Source organism: Eleutherodactylus coqui, chromosome 5, assembly GCF_035609145.1.
Source record: "Eleutherodactylus coqui strain aEleCoq1 chromosome 5, aEleCoq1.hap1, whole genome shotgun sequence".
NCBI classification, from domain to species: Eukaryota; Metazoa; Chordata; class Amphibia; order Anura; family Eleutherodactylidae; genus Eleutherodactylus; species Eleutherodactylus coqui.
The window spans coordinates 41,815,924-41,837,423 of record NC_089841.1 but is presented as its reverse complement, the minus strand read 5'-3'; the positions used below and the strand labels follow the sequence as shown (position 1 = coordinate 41,837,423).

At 44.0% G+C, this 21,500-nt stretch overlaps 1 protein-coding gene across 1 annotated transcript in view; it reads left to right on the top strand.

Annotated features, from left to right (window-relative positions):
- LOC136626869 (interleukin-6 receptor subunit beta-like) overlaps positions 1-11,132 on the top strand; it is a 42,289-nt gene extending 31,157 nt beyond the window's left edge. The window contains exons 11-12 of the mRNA XM_066601826.1: positions 2,239-2,343; positions 10,918-11,132. Of these exons, the coding sequence (XP_066457923.1) occupies positions 2,239-2,343; positions 10,918-10,970 (158 nt within the window). The 3' untranslated portion in view covers positions 10,971-11,132. The remainder of the gene's footprint in view (positions 1-2,238; positions 2,344-10,917) is intronic.
- Positions 11,133-21,500: the final 10,368 nt, after the last annotated feature.

Here is a 21,500-nt window from a genome sequence, read left to right as displayed (position 1 = left end):
TATACACAGTTACATAGAAGAAAATTGACACTCCAGCTGTTTGTCATAAGTATTACTTACTTTTCTAGCCTTTTGTTACCCCGTCCCAACTTTTTGAGATGCTGCCATCAGTATCTAAATGAGTTGTTTTTTTTTAAAATAAAATAGTAAAATGTCTCACTTTCACCTTCAGATATGTATTCTATGTTCCATTTTGAATAAAATATGGTTAGATGAGATTTCCAAACAATTGCATTCTTTTTTTACTTTACATTTATTTACATTTTACACAGCGTCCCAATGTTATGGCATATAAACTGTTAAGTTTCAGAATGCAATAATTGTATGTTTCTTATCCTGTATTGGACTATTGGCTCTTAAATAGAAGACTAAAACCTATGCCGGGAACTAGGATTCTAAGATAAGGAGTCAACGGAAAAATTAAATAAGATTGAGCTGTGTTAACTTAGAAGACACACAAAATTAGCAGAAATAGTGTGTAATGTGATAACAATACCCTGACTACAGTGATTTCCATGTCTAGATGAGCATAAGAGCTTTGAGACTATTTGGTAGAGGTCAATAAGCTTTATGATCAATAAGCTCTGTAACCTATGTAACAGTCAGCTATGTAACAGTAAAATGAGACATACTTTCCAAGGAAAGACAGGATACTGACGTTCAATGTCTGTTCTTTACTGAAAGATGTAATGGCACAAATTGAATAAAGCGAGGCATGTTCCTTTTCTACACATTGAATGTTAGTATCTAGAGATGAGCGAGCGTACTCGTTAAGGCAAAATACTCGAGCGAGTATTGCCATTTTCGAGTACATGCCCGCTCGTGCCAAAAGATTCGGGGGCCGGAGGGGAAGAGCGGGGAGGAATGGGGGGGAGATCCCCCGGCTCCCCCATGCTCACTCCCACAACTTACCGCTCACCCCGCTGGCCCCCGAATCTTTTCTCACGAGCGGGCATGTACTCGAAAATGGCAATACTCGCTCGAGTATTTTGCCTTAACGAGTACGCTCGCTTATCTCTATTAGTATCCTGTCTTTCCTTGGAAAACATGTCTCCCTTTGTTAATTTCCGCTTGGGAACTGAGTTCATGGAGCAAACTTTGCTGGAGCCAAGACAACACATAGCGGGATTAAGGTAGAGGGCAAAACCTTTTCTATTATGCATTGGTCTATGTAACAGTAACCTTTGTATGGTAATGTCTTCTTCCTTGGTGTATAAGAGTTGGCAATGTTCTTAATTAAACAGAATTCATTGAATTCTCATTGGAGAAATGTCTTGACATAACATGGAGTGATTTCATGCTATTGATAATAGATAATTGCTAGCAAAATCTTCTCCTCACGGACTTCCATATCTACCAATTTGACATTGGGCTATCTGGGGAGATAGCACTTGGTGTTACCCTCGTTTATACTCTTGACCCCTCCAAGTAGGATTTGGTCTACTACTGCAAGGGTCCCAAGCCATTGCTCATCCAGATAGGTATGGTACCTGTTGATGTGAACGGTAGCATAGTGGTCAAACAGATGGTCAGGACTGAGGGCACAATTGCAGTAACGAATTCCAGGTAGAAGGTCCAGGTAGGCAATAGTGAAGTACAATAATCAGAGCTGAGATCATAGAGTACAGATTAGTCGAGGGTCAGGCAGGAGTCAAAGCTGGAATGCAAATGAATGGGGCTTTGTCACAAAAGGCTACAGGAGGCAAACTTTCTTGGGCATCCTCTATGAGGAGATGCCTAATATAAGAGGAAGGGACTGGGGATTGGTGGGAGAACATAACGGAAGCATGCTCCTTTAAGAGGGGAGACCAGAGTGTGTGTGCCCTACGGGAGGCATGCAGAGATGAGGCACAACGGTGTGGAAAGAAACAGTATGCAAGCAAGAGAAAATGACTAAGACAGCAGGCTCCATTGATAGGTGAGATGAGATGGTAGCTGTGACAGACAGAGTACCAAAAATGCTTACTGCATACAGTCGGTACAAAGAAACCTAAATAAATACAGTAGCATGGCCAAGCTTTCAGCAGAGATACGGGAACAGAACCAAGCTTACTACATAGATACGGTACCAGAACGCTCCTATTATAATACGCCATTAATGGCAACAGCACTGCGGAATCAGACTACACAGTTACCATGGAGACAGAGAAATTGGCATTAAACGCTTATGTCACAGGTGAATGTAGTTAGTCCTCAGGTCACATCTCTGGGTGCTAATATCCTGATCTTTCTTTTCAGGTGATATAAAACCTTTCTCCTATTACTTCGTCAGACTGAACGCACTGCATAGAGATGGGCAGATAAGATCCAACATCGTGGGGCCTTACATGCTACCGGAAGGAGGTAAAGAGCCCCCCCTGGTGGTGGGTGCAGATAGAATTGTATTTATTCTACATCTGTGCAGGGTTTAAGCCAGCATACCTTGGAATGCTGAAATGCACAGCAACGGAAGTTCTGACTACAGTGAGGTGCAAAGTTTAAAATATCCACCTGTCCTTCACCACTAAAGGACTAAAAGGTGAAATCGTTTTAATGCTTCAAAATACTCTATATTCCATAGTATTATTGCCTGGCAGTGTAACACTGCATTATTCATCCCGCTCATTGAACGCCATAAAAAAAAGTTAACAATGCCAGAATTGTTTTTCTTTTGGTCATCCATCTCCCCTCCAAAAAAATAAAAAGCAATCAATATGTACCTCATAATGGTAGCAATAAAAACTATAGGTCAGCCAGCAAAAATGAGCTCTCACTCGGCGCTATTGATGAAAATGTATAAAAGGTCGGGACGTTCTTATATCTTAATTTTCACTGCGCTGTGGGATTCTGTTTGGGGGTTCCATCACAGGTGCTGAAAACAGCATTCTGATAGAACCCATGAACAAAACTGCCACAGGGTAGATGATGCCACATCGTCTGGAATGTCTCTGTACCCATTGGTTTAAAAGCTGGACTTCACTATAACCAATGACCCCTAGTCCTTCCCAGCAGAAACACCCAACACCATAACAGAACCGCCTCCAAACCTCACTGTTGGGACGATGCAGTCATGTGGGAACCGCTCTCCAGGCAGCATATTAACTTATTCTGCTCGATTCACAACCTGATTGGTTGTTTGGGTTGGCTGATTCACAATTCCAGCAACCTGATTGTTGTTTGGGTTGGCTGATTCACAGTGATTGGTTGTTTGGGTTGGCTGATTCACCAAACAACCAATCAGGTTGCGAATCAAGCAGGAGTCTTGTGGAATAAGTTAATATGCCTCCAGGCAACCGCCACACCCAAGTGCGCCATTCGATGGGAAGATGGTGTCCTGTGATTCATCTGTCCACAACACTTGTTTCCACACATTTACAGTCCGATGCTCCAAGCCCCATCGCAGGCGCTGCTGTGCATTCACTGCTGTTATGTTGTGTGCAGCTGCTTGTGCATGGTAACTCTTCACATGCAGTTCCTTATGAATGGGTCTGGTGCTAATGGATGTTCCAATGGTCTGTGAGACCACCTGAGCGAGGGCAGACGATGTGTGCGATGTCTTCACAACTTCTACGAGGCTTCGTTGGCCACGTTCTGTAAGTTTATGAGGTCTCTATGAATGTGGCGGCACCACAACACCGGATAGTCTCCATCTCCCAATAACATGGTCAACAGTGGACTTTGGAAGGTCCAAAAGTGCTGTGATGTCCCCGACTGATTGGATGGTGACATCCCCCCACCAGACCCCGTTGTCGGCTCTACACCTGGTGGCATCCCACCACCAGACCCAGTTGTCCGCTCTACATCTCGTGGCATCACACCACCAGAACCCGTTGTTAGGTGTACACCTGGTGACATCCCACCACCAGACCCCGTTGTCAGCTCTACACCTGGTGACATCCCACCACCAGACCCTGTTGTCGGCTCTACACCTGGTGGCATCCCACCACCAGACCCCGTTGTCAGCTCTACACCTGGTGGCATACCCCCATCAGACCTCATTGTCAGCTCTACACCTGGTGACATCCCACCACCAGACCCCGTTGTCAGCTCTACACCTGGTGACATTCACCCACCAGACCCCGTTGTCAGCTCTACACCTGGTGGCATACCCCCACCAGACCTCATTGTCAGCTCTACACCAGATGACATCCCACCACCAGACCCCGTTGTCAGCTCTACACCTGGTGGCATCCCACCACCAGACCCCGTTGTCAGCTCTACACCTGGTGGCATACCCCCACCAGACCCCGTTGTCAGCTCTACACCTGGTGACATCCCACCACCAGACCCCGTTGTCAGCTCTACACCTGAGAGCATCTGATGGTTTTTGTACTGCGATATGATGTCTGATCTTCTCCTTTATACCTAATGCTCACACACAGAGTCCCGTATTTGTGATGTCCCATAGAAAAAAGTTAGAACATTATTCAATCTGCCCGGTGCAGGGCATGAAAAAAATATTAGGAAAAACATAGTCAATTGCTAATTTAGCATATCTCGCTTTACAAAAAATGGAATAGAAAGTGATCATAATGTCATATGGATCAACAAATGGTACTATTAAAAAAAATTGCAACTCATCCTGTAAAAAAAACCCTTTCACAGCACCGTTGACAAAAAATAAGGGATCTTTGAACTCAGTGATAAAAAATACATGTTTTTTTTTAAATGTGAATCCTGCACTGAGCAGGGGGTTGGACCCGATGACCCTGGAGGTCCTTCCAACTCTACCAGTCTATGATTCTAAGTTATAAAAAAGACAACTATATAAATTTGGTATTGACATAATCCTACCGGCCTGCAGAATTAATTTAACATGCTACGGTATTTATACTGCGCTGTGAACACCGTTAAAATTTAAAAAGACACTAAAATTGGATAAATGAAGACCAGAGCTCATCTCGCATCCTTATAGAGCTCAGACAATGGAAAAATAAAACCGTTATGGTTCTTGGAATGCGGCAACTCAAAAGCAAGTCTTTAAAAAAAAAAGTGTTTTTAATGTACAAAAAACGGTATAACTTGGTTATACCTCTAAAAAGAAAAATGACGAAAAGGTATACAATGCATTAAATGTGCCGGAAAATGATGTCATTAAAAAAGATACATCTAATCCTCCATAAAGTCCTCATAGGGCTATGTTGACAGTAAAATTAAAAGTTATGGCTCTATGAATGCAACGATGATAAGAACCTGAAAAATTAGTTGGTCATTAAGGCACAAACAGGCGTTGTCACTAAGGGGTTAAACTGCGATCAGTTTAGTTCAAGGAAAAAGTGTTGCACCAATACTTTTTGATCTAAGATTTGCAAAACTAAGTTCACCTGATCGGGTTGTCAGGTGATCTTCCCAGCATTCATAGCTACCGAAAATTGGACCCTGACTTATATGAATTTTTTCCCCCCAAAAAGGCACAGGGTCTTATCGGCGGACGTCTTATTAATACTTACCTAGCAGACGCGTTTTTGGTCCCTTACACTGGTCTGCAAAGTTACGTAGCTCCGCCGCATGTACTGCACTCCTCGGCCTGACGCTGCATTGATTGGCTGAGAGCAGCACTCGCTGACCAATCAGAGCCGACGCTTCCTCGAGGCAGGATTTATGAATGTCGTAACCAGGAAGTGATGTTCTGTTGGCAGCCGAGGAGTAAAGGCAGCTGGACTAAGCTACGGAACTTTCCAGACCAGTGCGAGGGACCCGGACCGCACCTGCTAGGTAATGTATTCATTTTCTTATGTAGTCTAGCTAGGGCTTATTTTTGGGGAAGAGTTTATATTTCAAGCCTCCCCGAAAATAGCTAAAAGTCATGGTAGGGCTTATTTTCGGGAAAACATGGTATCTTTCCAACATTCATAGCAGTTGTAAAAACATGACCACTACCAGCAGCAAATGTGGGTGTAATTTCACCACCCAGGAAAAGCCTATTAGGCTATCAGCCGAGTCCGGCATCTTCAATTTCTGCTGCAAAACTAAGTTCAATTAGACTGATCTGCCAAAATCGGGGAATCATATTGAACCTGGATTTGAACCAAAATCACGGGCTAAACAGTGTTGGCGCTACGTTCTACTAGATTTCATATCAACTCTTGTTGATTCCAGATCAACACTTCAGTGCAACGGGCCCTTAGACATTTTTTGAAGTTTTCCAATTCATTATACTGTACTTTTGAATGTCATCATTAAAAAATGCAACTCGTACTGCAAAAAACAAGAACCCACACTGCCATGTCGACGGAAAAATAAAAAGTATTGACTCTTGAAAAACAGGGGTGAAAGAATGACAACAAAAAAGAAAAATGGCCAATCAGGAACGGCTTAATTACCTCCTGTTCAGCATCTGTCGGATCAAACAAAAAACATGCAGTCAAGAAATAGAATAAATTGCATCATGTGGTCCCTTTAATGTTCCCCATATCGCAGAAGTGACATTTCGCAAGATTAGCGCATTATCAGCCAGAAATGCAGAGCAAATATTTTCTTCCCAGAGTAGAACAAACACAATGAAGGTGATTTTCAGGGTCACATGAAGACAGCGGCATCAGCAGAGAAGAGAATAGACGAGCGTTTCATGACGGGCGCAGGAAATCCTGCCTCCTCAACATAATAACCGAAACTGCTTTAGTTCTCTGTTGGGAGGCGCCAGTGAGAAGCTGGCAGAGCCAAATCGTGGTGAGAGAACGAGAAGGGAGCGGGGGTGTAACTGTAGGGGTGCGAATGTATCATGAACTGGGGCTAGGCAGGGGATTTGGAGCTCTGTATCAGAAAATGGAGCTCTGACAGCTATAAAATGCAATGTTGACAAAAGTATTGGCCCCCCCCCCTACCAATCTTGTGCTGTCATGTGTGAGCATTAGGTATAAAAAAGAGGATCACACATCATATCCCAGTATAGAAGCACTTTATTTTTTTACCTTTTTTTATACTTTTTAAAGTTTTTATTTTTGTCTTGCTTGGAGACTTGAATATCAAGCTGTCAGAGCTCCATTTTCTGATACAGAGCTCCAAATCCGCTGCCTAGTCACTTGGGTGTGATGGTTGCCTGGAGAGCGGTTTCTACATGACTGCATCGTCCCAACAGTGAGGTTTGGAGGAGGTTCTGTTATGGTGTTTGGGGGTTACTGCTAGGAAGGACTAGGGCCATTGGTTATATTGAAGTCCACCCTTAACACCAATGGGTACAGAGACATTACGGACAATGTGGCATCACCTACCCTGTGGCAATACTGTGGTACAGCTCCATATCTCTACCAACATGACCAGGCACCATGTCATACGGCACGCAGGGTTTTGAGGAGCGGAACGTCTACATACTTCATTGGCCGTCCCAAAGTCTGGATCTCAATCCCATCGAGCATCTTTGGGATGAACTAGAATGCCGTATCCGTGCATTTGAACGCACCCATAATCCTCCACATCACTATCTGAAGCTCTCCTCGAGGAATGGAAGCAGATCCCTCCACATATCTATGGTAATGTTCTGGAAAGCGGCCTAAGAGAATTACTGCAGTCATTGAGGCCAAAGGTGGCCCAACACTGGATTGAAAAATGTGACCAAAATTCAATTTTATTCCCTTCTATGTACATCGAATATTTTTACATAGTAAAATAGTACATAGTATGTAAGGCCGAAAAAAGACACATGTCCTTCCAGTTCAGCCTCTTAACCCCCAATGTTGATCCAGAGGAAGAAAAAAAAAAATAATGAGGAGGAAGCCAATTTTCCCCACTTATGAGAAAGAACTTCTTCCTGACTCCAAACTGGCAGTCAGAATAATCCCCGGATCACAACGCTTCTGAAGTTATTAATGATTATAACATATAATAATGTATGGCTCAAGAAAGGCATCCAGGCCCTTCTAGTACTCTTTTAATGAATTCACCATCACCACATCCTCAGGTAGAGTGTTCCATGGTCTCACTGCTCTTACAGTAAAAAACCCCTTTCTATGTCAGTGTAGGAACCTTCTTTATTCTAGACGCAGAGGGCGCCCCCTTGTTACTGTCAGATTCCTGTCAATATAGTGTATAATAACACAGAATTTTAAACTTATTTAAGTTACGAACCAAAAACAGTGTTGAAGGGCGGACATTCCCTTTAAGACATTCTCTGACTCAGTACAACATGCACACCAAGAGCTACATAGATATTACAGATATTAAGGACTACAAACAGAAGGATGAGACACCAGGAGGCAAAAGAGCACAAAAATTGTATCCCTGAGCAGCGGAAAAACATCACCTGGTCAGATGGATCCAGATCTCTGTTGCAGCGTACTGATGGGAGGTCAGAATTTGGCATAAGCAGCATGAATCGCTGACCCCTTCCTGTCAGCTGATCTAAACATAATATATAGGCAAAGAAATCCAGCAGCACTCACTTTAATATCCTGTTTTAGGAGAGGGATAATGAATATTGCACAGCCATATTCCAGGAGCCATGGACCTCCAGCTCCCTCACAGTCTGACAAAAGCGCACATAGTAGCAGCAACAACGGTGTAAATTACAAATAAAAAATCTTTATTGCTCCATCCTGAAAAACAGTCACAGAAGGGGAAATATAAAAACAAACAGTCACAGAAAACGGCCATATACTTACTGACTAAGGAGGGCAGATAGCTGCATCCCCTCACCATTCAGGTAGTTGACTACCAAATGAGGGAGCTAATTACACCTGTGAGGGACACCGATGAGACAGCCACTCACACAGCCTCTTGATATAGAGGGGGGTGGCTGCTTGGTGTATACTCCCACACAGAGTAGATACAAAGTGCCAGACCTTCTGATACATGTATTGCACCATGCAGACCCGCAACCTATTAATGACGCCATAATAATTCGGCGGGTTGCCCTGCACCTCAATAAGTGAACCACATCGGTACTGCCACCCTGGGCTTCCCCGGCGTTTTAAAGCCACACTGCATGTGAATAATAGATAATAAATGCAAGGCATGAGTTGGATTTTGGCCAAGATACATGAGCTCACTAACCGCGTCAAGGTTCCTTGCATGTAGTGAGTCCCTACACTAATATAAATATGTCACAGAAGGGGAAATATAAAAACAAGCAATCACAGAAAATGTCCAAATACTTACTGACTCATCGTGTCCCTCACAGGTGTAATTAGCTCCCTCATTTGGTCGTTTGTTGCTTGCATGTTGAGAGAATGCAGCTATCTACCCTCCTTAGGCTGGCTGCACACGGCCGTGACGGGCTCCGCCGCGGAATTCCACGGTGGAGCCCGTCACGGCGCCCCCCAGATCCCCCAAACTTACCTGCGGATCTGGCGTCCTCGCTCCCGTATGACGCTTCGGCGTGATGCGCCGCAGCGTCATGTGACACGCCGGCCACGTCACATGACACGCCCACCGCGTCACATGACGCGGCCGGCCGTGTCATATGACGCGGAGGCAGTAGGCGGGGAAGTGGTTTAACGCTATCTTCCGCTGTGCTACAGCGGAAGATAGCGTGACGGATGGCTTCCATTGACTGCAACGGAAGCCGTCTGCGCGTACACCCGCGGCAAACAGAGCATGCCGTGGGTGAGGTCGGGTGATTTTATGGTGCGGAATTCCGTGGTGGAATTCCGCACCGTGAGTGTTGAGCTATTAGGTTCAATAGAACCTAATAGCTACGGGCAACGCAGCTGCGAATTACGCGGCGGAAATCCGTCCGTGGAAAGGAGCCCTTAGTCAGTAAGTATATGGCCGATTTCTGAGATTGTTTGTTTTTATATTTCTCCTTCTGTGACGTATTTATTTTATTCTAAAAAACAGGCAACGTTTCGACCTTTAAGTCTTTCTCAAGCCTGCACAGATATCACAATGCCATTCTTTTATACAAATTACACATATATCAGCACCAATAAAAGAGCTGGTCAGAACATGTCAGCGCCTAAATCTAATTTGCAGCAATTACATTAAACATCCTGTCCGCAGGGGCCGATATTCCTGCAGAACAATTTAATTACTTCTTCCCTGCAACAAAAAAATGCAGCTCTGAAGGCCAATGCAGGTCCAAGGTGCTACAAGATGGGGGGCTCTAATAGAGTAGATCGATGACCCCTTCCTGTCAGGCAGGCAGAGGTAGAGTAATAATGAGAGGAGGTTTTCTTGGCACATTCTGTGTCCTCTAATATCTTTAAATGGATGTCATGATGAATTCTTGCCATTTTGAAGGTCAAAGGAAGTCCATCCCGCTACTAGATGGGGCCTCTAATAAAGGAGCCAGTCAGTGTATATTCCACATGTGCAGATCTAACAATGCAACAAAGCATTCTTCTAAACACTAAATCTAAAACAAAAAAAATGTCTTTTGTGACTTGAGTTCGAGGAAATGTGGGTTGTAAACTGAAAAAAGGTTTGGTACCATGTTAGCTAACAAAAATACATGATGTTATTGCGAGCTTTTGAACCTCTCAGAATTCTTCCTCTGGCATAATGAAATAGATCTGAAGTGTCATGCATATTTATACACGCATACTTACGGCACAGACAAGGATGTGATTAATTTGCACTTCAAAGAATACCACAGCAGGATGAGTAGAGAAATAAAAACATACTTAAAAAGTCCACTGATAAAGATGTGAAGGTTTTATAGTCTCCGAGTTAGTGTTAGGGGGTCACCAGGCCAGAGTATTATCTGTGCTATAGATGTCTCAAACTTCCCAGTCACATCTGAATCCTCTTGAAGAATTTAACCCTCTGTTGTATGTGTAAAATGCTGTTATAAGTTTGTACTCCCAAATTCTTTTGTAAACTTGCTTGTCTTAATTAGTAAGAGTTTTCCTGTGTGTGGAAGCCCCTGTAGCGGCTTCTGAACATAGGTGGGCGCTTACTAGAAAGCTCCCAGCAGTTTGCTCACCCTCTTAGGTCTCATAAACTACGCTCAATACCATTTCAGTATTGTAACTTAATTTTCTTTCTTCCCTTTCTCTTCAGTTAAGCTTCCCACCGGCCAAGGCTGCGAATGTGTTTGCCCGTCAAAGAATTAAGAATTGAACAAAGTTCATCTCCATTAATCATTTAAAAAGCTTAGTTACTCTCCTGTATTCTTTCCTCTCTGTCCTGAGACAGGAGTCCCTGAGGACAGCGCATCTTCTCCATGCCACCCAAGTTTTTACTATTTTTTTAAACTCGTTTTATTGAACAATAGATATACCCTACAGTATATGAATAAATGCCTTTGCATACATCGTAGACTCCTCAAAATTAAAGGAAAAATACACAGATACATTGTGCACAACAATAAATACAGTGTATTAGTTCATTTGTCTTCCATGTCACTAGAAATCAGTAGTTAGCATCCACGTTACGAAGCAGACCTAGACATGGCTCCATTCAGTAAACTTTGGAACAGATCTTGTGTGAAGGTTGTATCTGTCGAGCCACACCATCTCTCCCACACCCTATTAAACTTCTCCGGACATTTTGTATTATTATAAACTATCCTTTCGTATGGCAAGGTAGAGTTACCAATATTCTACCACTTTGTGAGCGTCGGAGGTTGCCTATCCATCCAGCGTAGAGCTATCACCTTGCGGGCCAGAAATAATACCTTGGTAAGAAATACCCGGTCATGGAATTGCCAGTGCTCCTCATCCAAAATACCCAACAAAGATATGGCCGGGTCAAGTGGAACTGGTATTCCCAATAGCTGGATTAAAAATTCTGTGACCTCCCCCAGTACACGATAATGTCTGGGCAGTTCCATATTAAATGATTAAAGTTTGCACTAGGTGCCCGGCAGTGGTGGCATTGGTTGGTAGTTACCCTATTCATTTTATGAAGCCAAATCAGTGTCAGGTAACATTGGTGAAGAATATACAATTGGGTTAATTTATTATTTGCAGCTGGTGATACCATGATATATGAAGATATTGCAGAATCCTAGTTCTCACCAGTGAGGGAAGGGATAAGCTCTCTCCATCTCTCCATCACCACCATTGGTACATTAGAAATTTTGAAGTGTAGTAAATGGGTATACAATACCGATATCAGACCCCTTGAGGTCCTTGGGTACGCAGTATGCCTATTAGGGGGTATAGAGAGAAAGGTTGCCTGGGTTTTGGGAAGTGTGAAACAAAAGCATGTCTGAGTTGCAAATACCTATAAAAACCAGCCCTAGGAACCTGGTACAGCTGCTGCAACTGGTCAAAGGAGGCCAATACCCCGTCAGTATATAGATGTTCCAATGCGGTAATTCCCAGGTTCACCCAGAACTGCCTATCTGGTAGATCCGCTAGGTGTGGAAGCATTCTATTATCCCACAGGGAAGTTTGCAGAGGGGTACCTTCATGTTTAGTCAATGACTTGCATGCTTGCCACACACTAACCACCAGTTTATGCATAGGCAGCATCTGCCTAGTCAGCAGTCCTGACCTTTCCAGAATGATCCAGAGAAAGATCTCGGAGAGAAAAGACCATCAAATGAAGTTCGGCGTTTGGGAGGGGTAAACCTGACAGCCAGTGGCAAATATATCCAACTTGTCTTGCTAAGTAATACAGCTTAAAGTCTGGTAGTGCCATTCCTGCCATCTCCTTTGGTTGCTGTAGGGTGTTTATACCAAGCTTAGCTCTAGATTTTCCCCAAATAAAAGATATTATTAGTGAGTTGGTCTTACTGAAAAATTTCTGCGGCATGGTTATGTCTGCATGTTCTAGGCAGTATAGATACTTAGGAAGTGCAATCATTTTAATAAGGTTTATTCTGCTAGCTACAGATAACGGTAGGGAGCTCCAAGTCTTAAATTTGAGTTGCAGGGACGTCAGTAGAGGAGCAATGTTCAAGTCAAAGCTCAGAGTGTGGTCTTTAGAGATATAGATCCCAAGATATTTAAATTGAGGGGTGACCTGTAAATTACAAAATACTTCTCCCATCTGCCATCCCTCGGGCCTCAGGGGCATAAAGGCAGACTTCTTCCAGTTAATGTGTAGGCCTGAAAATCTTCCAAAGCCATCTATGGCCGCCTGCAGACGGGCGGAAATTCCGCGGTGGGATTTCCGCCACTGGAAGCCTGCATAGGATTGCGTTAACAAACGCAATCCTATGCAGACGGCCGTGGTTTGGCCGCGCGAAATCTCGCGCGGCAAACAAACCGTGGCATGCTCTATTTCTGTGCACAGAAACGTCACTCACCCACCGCCGGCTCCGGTCTGCGCATGCGCCGGCTGCCCGGCAGCCGGCACATGAAAGAGCCGGGGGCGCGGGTGAGTACACGCTGCTCTCTGCAGGCACTCGGGTCGGGTCCCGCAGCGAGAATCAGAGAGATGGCTAGTGGTAGAGTGTTCCTAGGATCTGATATATATAATATTCCATCGTCTGCGTGTAACCCTATCCTATCTTCTCTAGACCCAATCTCAACACCCTTGTATGATGTATGTTGCCAAATCCTCAGAGCCAAAGGCTCTATGGCGATAGCAAATAGGAGAGGAGATAGCAGGCAACCCTGTCGGGTGCCACTATGCAGTGAAAAGGAGGTGGAGGTCAGGCCATTCACCACAACCATGGCTATGGGAAACTATATAGAATAGAGATCCACTTAATAAATGAGTCTCCGAATCTCCGGAGTCTAAGCAGCGACTAATGAGGCCAAGGCCCAGTCTGCCCTCCAGCCCACCTAGTTTTTGCTATTTTTGACAGATCATTTTATAAGTTGTTCCTTTGTGATCCTCCATGGCCGGCTGTTGGAGCGGTTTACAAGAAGTTGTAAATATGTATTTCATTGTTACATTTTTTATCCTATATTTGCTTTAAAAGAGTTTAAAAAAAGAACTATGTAAAGAAGGTTTTCCTCCTGTCCATTCTGGGGAGTACTGGTATGTAGTATGGTTCTGAGGATCAGGCTGGGGCTTTTCCCGAACCACAGGAGGAACCTGATATGAAGTACCAGGCCAGTTGGCCTTAACAGGGAAAGGTGTTCTACTGTTTGTAAACCAGACTCTGCCCTTGTGGGGGTCATCGTGCTCCTCATATTTCTCCAAAGTGGGCACAGGGTAAACGGCCATTCTGGTGTGCCTTGGGTAGCTACAGTATGCACTAGACATTTTGATGTTGGTCAAACAAAACAACTTAATGAAACAAGTACATTAGAGGACAATACAAGGATCTCTCCCATGATCTGTTTATCCCAGGACTGCAACGGTAACAAGAGGGCATCCTCTACATCTAGAAGAAAGCAGGTTTCCTCACCAACACAGAAAAGGGTTCTTTACTGTAAGAGCAGTGAGATTGTGGAACTCTCTGCCCGAGGATGTGGTGATGGCAAAATCCATAGAGGAGTTTATGAGAGGACTAGATGTCTTTCTAGAGCAGAAGGATATTACAGAATATAAATTTTAGGTGATCAGCGGTTTGTTGATCTGGGTCTTACAGTCAGGTAGGAACTATTAGAGGTTGAACTAGATGGACGTTGTCTTCATTCGGCCTAACATACTATGTTACTAAGGTGAAACAGCACAACAGTTCTCCAGGACGTATACAGTTGATATCAAATAATGTCCCGTAACTGGGTTACAAGAATTAGAATAGTCAGTAAACAGCGATAAGACAGGCTGACCTTAAAGGGAAACTGCCAACTGCTTTTAGCCCTATAAGCTAAGCCAGCTGAGCCCGGGGATGTAAGTGTTATACTTGCCTGCTCCGTCGTTTCTTCAGTGTCAGCGCAGAAAGCCGTCGCTCAATGGATTGCACGTTCTACCTGTGTTTGTGTTTGTCTCCCATGTCTTGTACAGAGAGGATCAGGGGGTTAAACAAGTATTTCATATTTGGTCCATAGACCAATTGAATTTATAGAGTATATATAAAACCTTCCCGCCCCTATAACGTTCATGTTGATCATTGGTGGGGGAGCTAATGGTGACATACCATACATTTACAGCATATAAATGGCACAGGCTCAAGAGATGAGATGCTCCATGGACAGCAGGCGCCAGGTGTAACTGACAGCTGGGGTCTTGCGCCAATGGTCAGGACTGGAGATAACTTCAATCCTGAGTCTTAACCCCTTACAATAGGAAATCAGTGTTGAACGCGGCATGTAAGCAGTTAACAAAGTGATGGTGCTTCCTTTGTGTTATCATCAGCCCTCCGCCATCCAATGACAGGGGGCCGATAAGTTGTCATGGCACCTGGATATCTAACAGTGGCTTTCAGATCTGACATGGCTATTACTGTCAGAGAAACAGAGCTCTCCCTGAGGAGTGATGTTACCCCTCCCGAGAAACAGAGGTAAAACACTGCAGTATAACAGTATTGCAGTGTATTGTCTGAGCGATCATGATATCACAGGTTCAAATACCGTACATAAAAAGGTTAAAAAAAATGGATGGACTTTTTTTAAAATTCGCATGAATAGTCCAAGTAAAAAAATTGCAGCATGTCTTATTTTTGTCCGATATTAGGATGAGAATAGTACATGTAAATGTGCGGTGTCCTGCATATCAGTCGGCACGTGGATGGGGTTTTATAAATAAATGAAAATAAAAAATACGTCCTGTACAATAAGTTAAATCCTACAGGGCAAACACAAAAAAACAAAAACAAATAGAAATCATCGTCTGACCGCCAAAACTTTTACAATTTCTCGTTGATATGGTTATGTGGGACATCCTGTAGTTCCCATTGCTACTATTTTGGAGTTTATGTCACTTTTTGATCACTTTTTATTAAATTGTTATCCTGGAGATATCGAAAAATATGAGAATAGACCTGCCAGGTAGGGCAGAGAGGTGATCTTTTTCAGAAAACTCCCCATTGTAGAACATAATCTAGACAGATACACAAAATACTGTAAACAGATTCACAGCTTATGATAATAGCCCTGCCAGGAGGACTGCCCAGTACTTTGTGAATCTTTTATTTAGTTCCCACAAGGGACTTGAACTTCCAATCATTTGATCAACTGTACTATATACAGTATTGCAGTATGTAGCGATTTTTTTATATCGGGCAGCAGGGAGTGCCAAGAGGGTGAATGTTTAGATGTGCAATCAGCCTTGACTACAGAACCTAAAGAGTTAACTGTTGCAATCAGAGCCTGATCAAGGCAACTACTGGCGGCTGTCAGCTTTTAGAAACAGCTGGTAGCCACTTTAGCTCCTGAGTGCACTCCAAGCACACTTCAGGACTGCAGGACGTTTACAGTCATTTGGCAGTCCTAAACCAGTTCAGTCATGGCGACATCTGCTAGTTACTAGTGAGATCCTACATCAGATTATATCTACTAGGGGTCATAAATGGTTCTTGTCTTCCAACCGTTCTGGATTCAGTAGGACAGTCCTGGTCTTTAGGCAGGAGATATGTCCTGGGCACACTGCACTCAGAGCTGGAGAGGAGGAAGGAGTGAAGTGATGCTGTGAGTCCTGAGGAATGAAAAGTAAAGATGGTTATGACTGACTGAGGTTCAGGAGCAGGAGGCATTATAGCTTAGTCAGGCCACAGAGGAGGCACTATTAAGAAGTGGTCACAGAGGGGGCACCATAAGGAAGTGTGGCCACAGAGAGGACCATATAACTAAGTGGAGCCACAAAGAGGACACAGTTAGTTAGGCCACAGAGGGCGTATTATTACTTTGTGAGACCACAGAGAGTATGGTCCATTATTATTTTGTGTGATCACAGGGGGTATTACTTAGTGGGGTGACGAAGAGGGCACGAGTATCATGGGGGATTACTAGAAGGTTCACTTGGAGTACCGGCAGAATAAGGAGATCAGTTGTGGCTGTTAGAAGTCTTCTGGGCCCAGTTAGAGAAGAAGACTAAAAATGGACTACACCAATCAGAAGAGGCATCATCTGTGATAACTGGAGGTAACTGCATTGTAATCACTATCACTGGAAGTAACAGCACTGTAATAACTTCCTCTCAATTAGCATTGCAAGATAATAGACTTTAACCACTTAATGCTACAGGCCGAACACTTACGTCCCGGAGGTTAGGGATTTGTATGGAGGGGAACTGGGAGTCGATCCGGCTCCATACAAGTGCCAGCTGTTTCTTACATATTTGGTATCGCTGCGTCCGTAAAAGTCCGATCTATCAAAGTAAGGTATTATTTACCGGTTGCCAAAAAGAAATAACGCCAGAATTAAGCTTCTTTTGGTCACCCCATCTCTAAGAAAAAATGTAATAAAAAGCGATCAAAAAGTCATATGTACTCCAATGGAAACTACATGACATCCCGTAATAAACGAGCCTTTGCACAACTATGTCGATGGAAAAATAAAAACATTATGGCTGTCAGAAGATGGCGGCAGAAAATAGAAATAGTACAACAAAAAAACACAAACATATATTTTTAGTATCATAGTAATCGTACTGGCCCATAGAATAAACTTATCCTGTTATTTTTGTTGCAGTGTGTATGCCGTAGAAACAAGAACTTCCGAAAGATGGCAGAATTTCTTTTTTTTTCCCATTTCACTACATTTCAGTACGTTATATGATACATGATATAGTACCATTGAAAAATACAACCCATCCTGCAAAAAACAAGCCCTCATACAGCGACGGCAATGAATAAATAAAAGAGTTATGATTTTTTAAAAGGGGGGAAGAAAAACTGTAAATGGGCAAAGAAAAGAGCCGCGTCCTTAAGGGGTTAACTAGATAGTATTGTCGTTTTTCAGCCTTACACCCTGTGTTACTATCACTGTGTAGAGCCAGTATCTGGCTATTATTTAGAGGTTTACTAGTACTATGAGGGGGCCACCAATGGGCACTATGACTTGGCGTGACTTAGAATAAAAGGAGCGTGTCCTAATGTAAAAGTTATTGCTGTAAGAGTTACCCCACTTTCCCTTGTTCCAAGGTTGAGAGGTAAATGTAATGGGGGTTACCCAACCCGTATAAGCCATGGTGCAGACACCATTGGCCGTCCATCACTTTTGTAAAAGCACCTCAACATCAATATGGTTCAAATAAAGCCAGAAGGAAACAGAACACAATGCAGTTCTTGAACTCCGGACGCTGTTTACACTTGAGACATTCAACTCCATCCTTTCAATATCCCCTTTCATTACTAAGAACCTCCTTTTGTTTTACTAGAAACACAGATGAAGCAAATCTATTGTTCTTGTGCTGGAGAAGTGGCAGAAACTCCCTATTTAATAACTAGATTGTATTTGTGCCTTTTTATGCCCTTCTTGTAGTATTTCTCATGCTTACCAGTCAGAGGAGTAAAGCTTCCTGGCCCCAGTGCAACACGTCCCAGCCAGCAACTATTCTGTGCCATTCTTACTACTGGGCGATGGCTATGATGCGGGTAGCCACGGCCTATCTGCAATGTCAGTTGCGAATGGGCCGCGGGTCGGATGACTTCCATTGACTTCAATGGAAGCCATCTGTGCGGAATCTGCATAAGAATAGAACGTGCTGCGATTTTATTTCCGCAAGCAGAAATCGCAATCGCTGTCCGCTCATGGAAGCGGACATGCAAATGTTCTATTCTTGTAATTAATGTGTAATACAGCAGATCGTCCACAGAGGTGACGAAAGCAGATTCTGCAATTCAAATCCGGTTGTGTGAGACCGGCCATATTTGCAGAATTGCGCAGAATTGCGCAGTGTTTCATGCATCTCCTAACGTATTGCGCACTCATTTGCCGAACCAACCAATGCCTTTTATAGGGACTTTTGGTGCGCAAATATGCAGAAAAAATAGAACATGATCTTTCAGGTTTTTTTTGAATATCCGAAATGCGTGCACAGAATACAGAAATGTGAACAAACCCATTGAAATCAATGCGTTCTCTTCTCTGCATATTACCAGTGTTAGGCCCCCTTTACACGCCCGTAGTTGCGCGCAATTGCGTCATGTAAATACATTTACAGCATGCTCCTCTGGCATATTTTTTGTACGCACAATTGCACATAATTGGTGCATGCAAAAAGTACAGCAACAAAAGTAGTTGTGTGCACAAATACGCAAAAACGTAGCCCAAAAATGCACGCAAATACATGGGTCCCTTACTGTCCATTGTGTGAATGGCCCATGAAGCTGCTGTAAAGCACATCTGTAAATGCTCTAGATACTGCTTTATGTAGCTCAGGCAAGATGCCAGCCCCCATACTCATATATGTACAGCAGAATGAAATAATCTGCAATCAGAAAATAAAACCCGAAATGGTGATATCGTCCCTTCAAGCTTTCCCTCTCAGTGAGTTCCCGAATGAAGTTATGGACCTTGTTTATATCAAGAACTTGCAGTTGGGGTATACTTACAGATGTTTTGTTGCCGTTTTCTGTTTTTTGAGTTCCATTTTTGTAATTGTACGAAAAGCAATGCAACTATCAGTTTCCTACTCACGCATTTCATGATTAGTTTTGCTTTATTGGATTTGACATCACTCAGAACTGGCGAGTTGATGAGCCCTGTGTCACCTACAGCACTCCCTGTACAGGGTAATTATCAGCAACGTAAAAACGAAAAACAACGGGCTCAGGATATGCTGCTTCCTGCTACTGTATCCGTAGTAAGAAGTTATTCTCATATCCAGCTTCTTCTGTAGCCTCAATTTCCTATCTGTTGATGAATCTCTAGGGACAGAAGGAATCCTAATCACATGTCCAGCAACCATAGACGTGACCTCAAACTCCTGGGTCCCAATGCAAAATGTACAATGAGCCACCATTTACACTCCTTGTCAAAAACAATCCAGTCCCAAGAAGAAGTTGTCGTTTTGTTGCAAAACCCATCCTGCAGTTCCATCTCAGGCAGATCTACAAATGATGAGAGTTGTGGTGATTAGATGAACGGTCTTGTCACCGGAGACCCTAAAAGTGGTTCGCCCCTTAGCCTATAAGAGGCTCTCGGAGGCTCCTTGTGTGTAGTGACCTCTTCTTCTGCTTGTGTAGAGCTTGTTGACCACTAGACGCCTCTACAACGCAGAGAAGAGATTTCACCCCGTTACCAGAGGGGGGCGCATTATTGGGATGTGAGAAGCTGGATTGTCGTATCAATGAATTGTCCCCCACCGGGCCGTTCTGTCCAGACTGTTAGGAGATGATGGGACCTGTGGATGTGTGAAGGCACACAAGGTGACCAGGCTCAGGACCCCCAACAGACCACCAGTAGAGAGGAGCGTCTGACCAGACTGTTAGGAGGTGTTGGAACCAGTGGATGTGTGAGGGCACACAAGGTGACCAGGCTCAGGACCCCCAACAGACCACCAGTAGAGAGGGGCATCTGACCAGACTATTAGGAGGTGTTGGAACCAGTGGATGTGTGAGGGCACACAAGGTGACCGGGCTCAGGACCCCCGACAGATCACCAGTAGAGAGGAGTATCTGACCAGACTGTTAGGAGGTGTTGGAACCAGTGGATGCGTGAGGGCACACAAGGTGACTGGGCTCAGGACCCCCGACAGACCACCAGTAGAGAGGAGCATCTGATTGTCCGACAAGCACGAGCAGCTCCAACTGTTTCATTGTCCACCATCCAGAGACAGGTGGCGCCATCGTTACAGGCCCCTGCGTCTGTCAGAACCATTTCCACATGCTTAGTTGAAGGACATTTGGTCTCACAGCGCCCATTACATGTATGTCGTCTAACACCCACCGTTGCCTCCGTTTGCAGTGATGTCATGAACAATGAAACTGGACGCTACGGAGTGGAACCGGGTTATCTTCAGTGATGAATCCAGGTTTAGTTTGGGCACTGATGTCGGCCATGTTCGTGTCTGGAGACCTCAGGTTTAGCGCCTCAATCCTGCCTTTGCTGTGGAGCAGCACACTGTTGGTGTGATGGTCTGTGCTAAGCCACACACACAAGGGGGTCACAGGAATGTCCCCACAACATTGTCACACTTCCGTGGCTGCCCAGTCAGCAGATTTATCACCAGTAGTGCATGTATGGGCCCATCTGGGATGCCAACTTACACAGCCTATGCGTTTACACACATGATCTAGAGGTTCAGTTACGGCAAATGTGGAGTGAAATGTGACAGCATACCATAAAAACCTGTATGCCTTCATGCCACCTATATCACTTCTTGTGTCCAAGCTGGAGGTGGTACAACAGGATACTAGAGCCTCCATGCCTGTATCACATCTTGTATCCAAGCTAGAGGTGGTACAGCAGGGTACTAGAGCCTCCATGCCAGCCTGTATCACATCTTGTATCCAAGCTAGAGGCGGTATAACAGGGTACTAGAGCCTCCATGCCTACAGTATCACATCTTGTGTCCAAGCTAGAGGTGGTACAACAGGGTACTAGAGCCTCCATACCTGTCCGTATCACATCTTGTATACAAGCTAGAGGCGGTACAACAGGGTACTAGAGCCTCCCTACAAGGGGTCACTTCTCCCCAATAAATGATCCTTTTGCTCTGGCACTCTTACGCGCTCCTATGGAAGGATGCACTTGAAAATCCTGTACGTTTTTACAGCAAATTGCTGCAGTTTTGCGAGCGAAGCAGTTATTAGCTAACACTACAAAATCAGCTAAATACTCTACAAAAACGGCACAAGCAAAAAAAAAAACACATCGTAAAACCAGCTGCTTCTGTTTGCAAAGCAGAGTGAA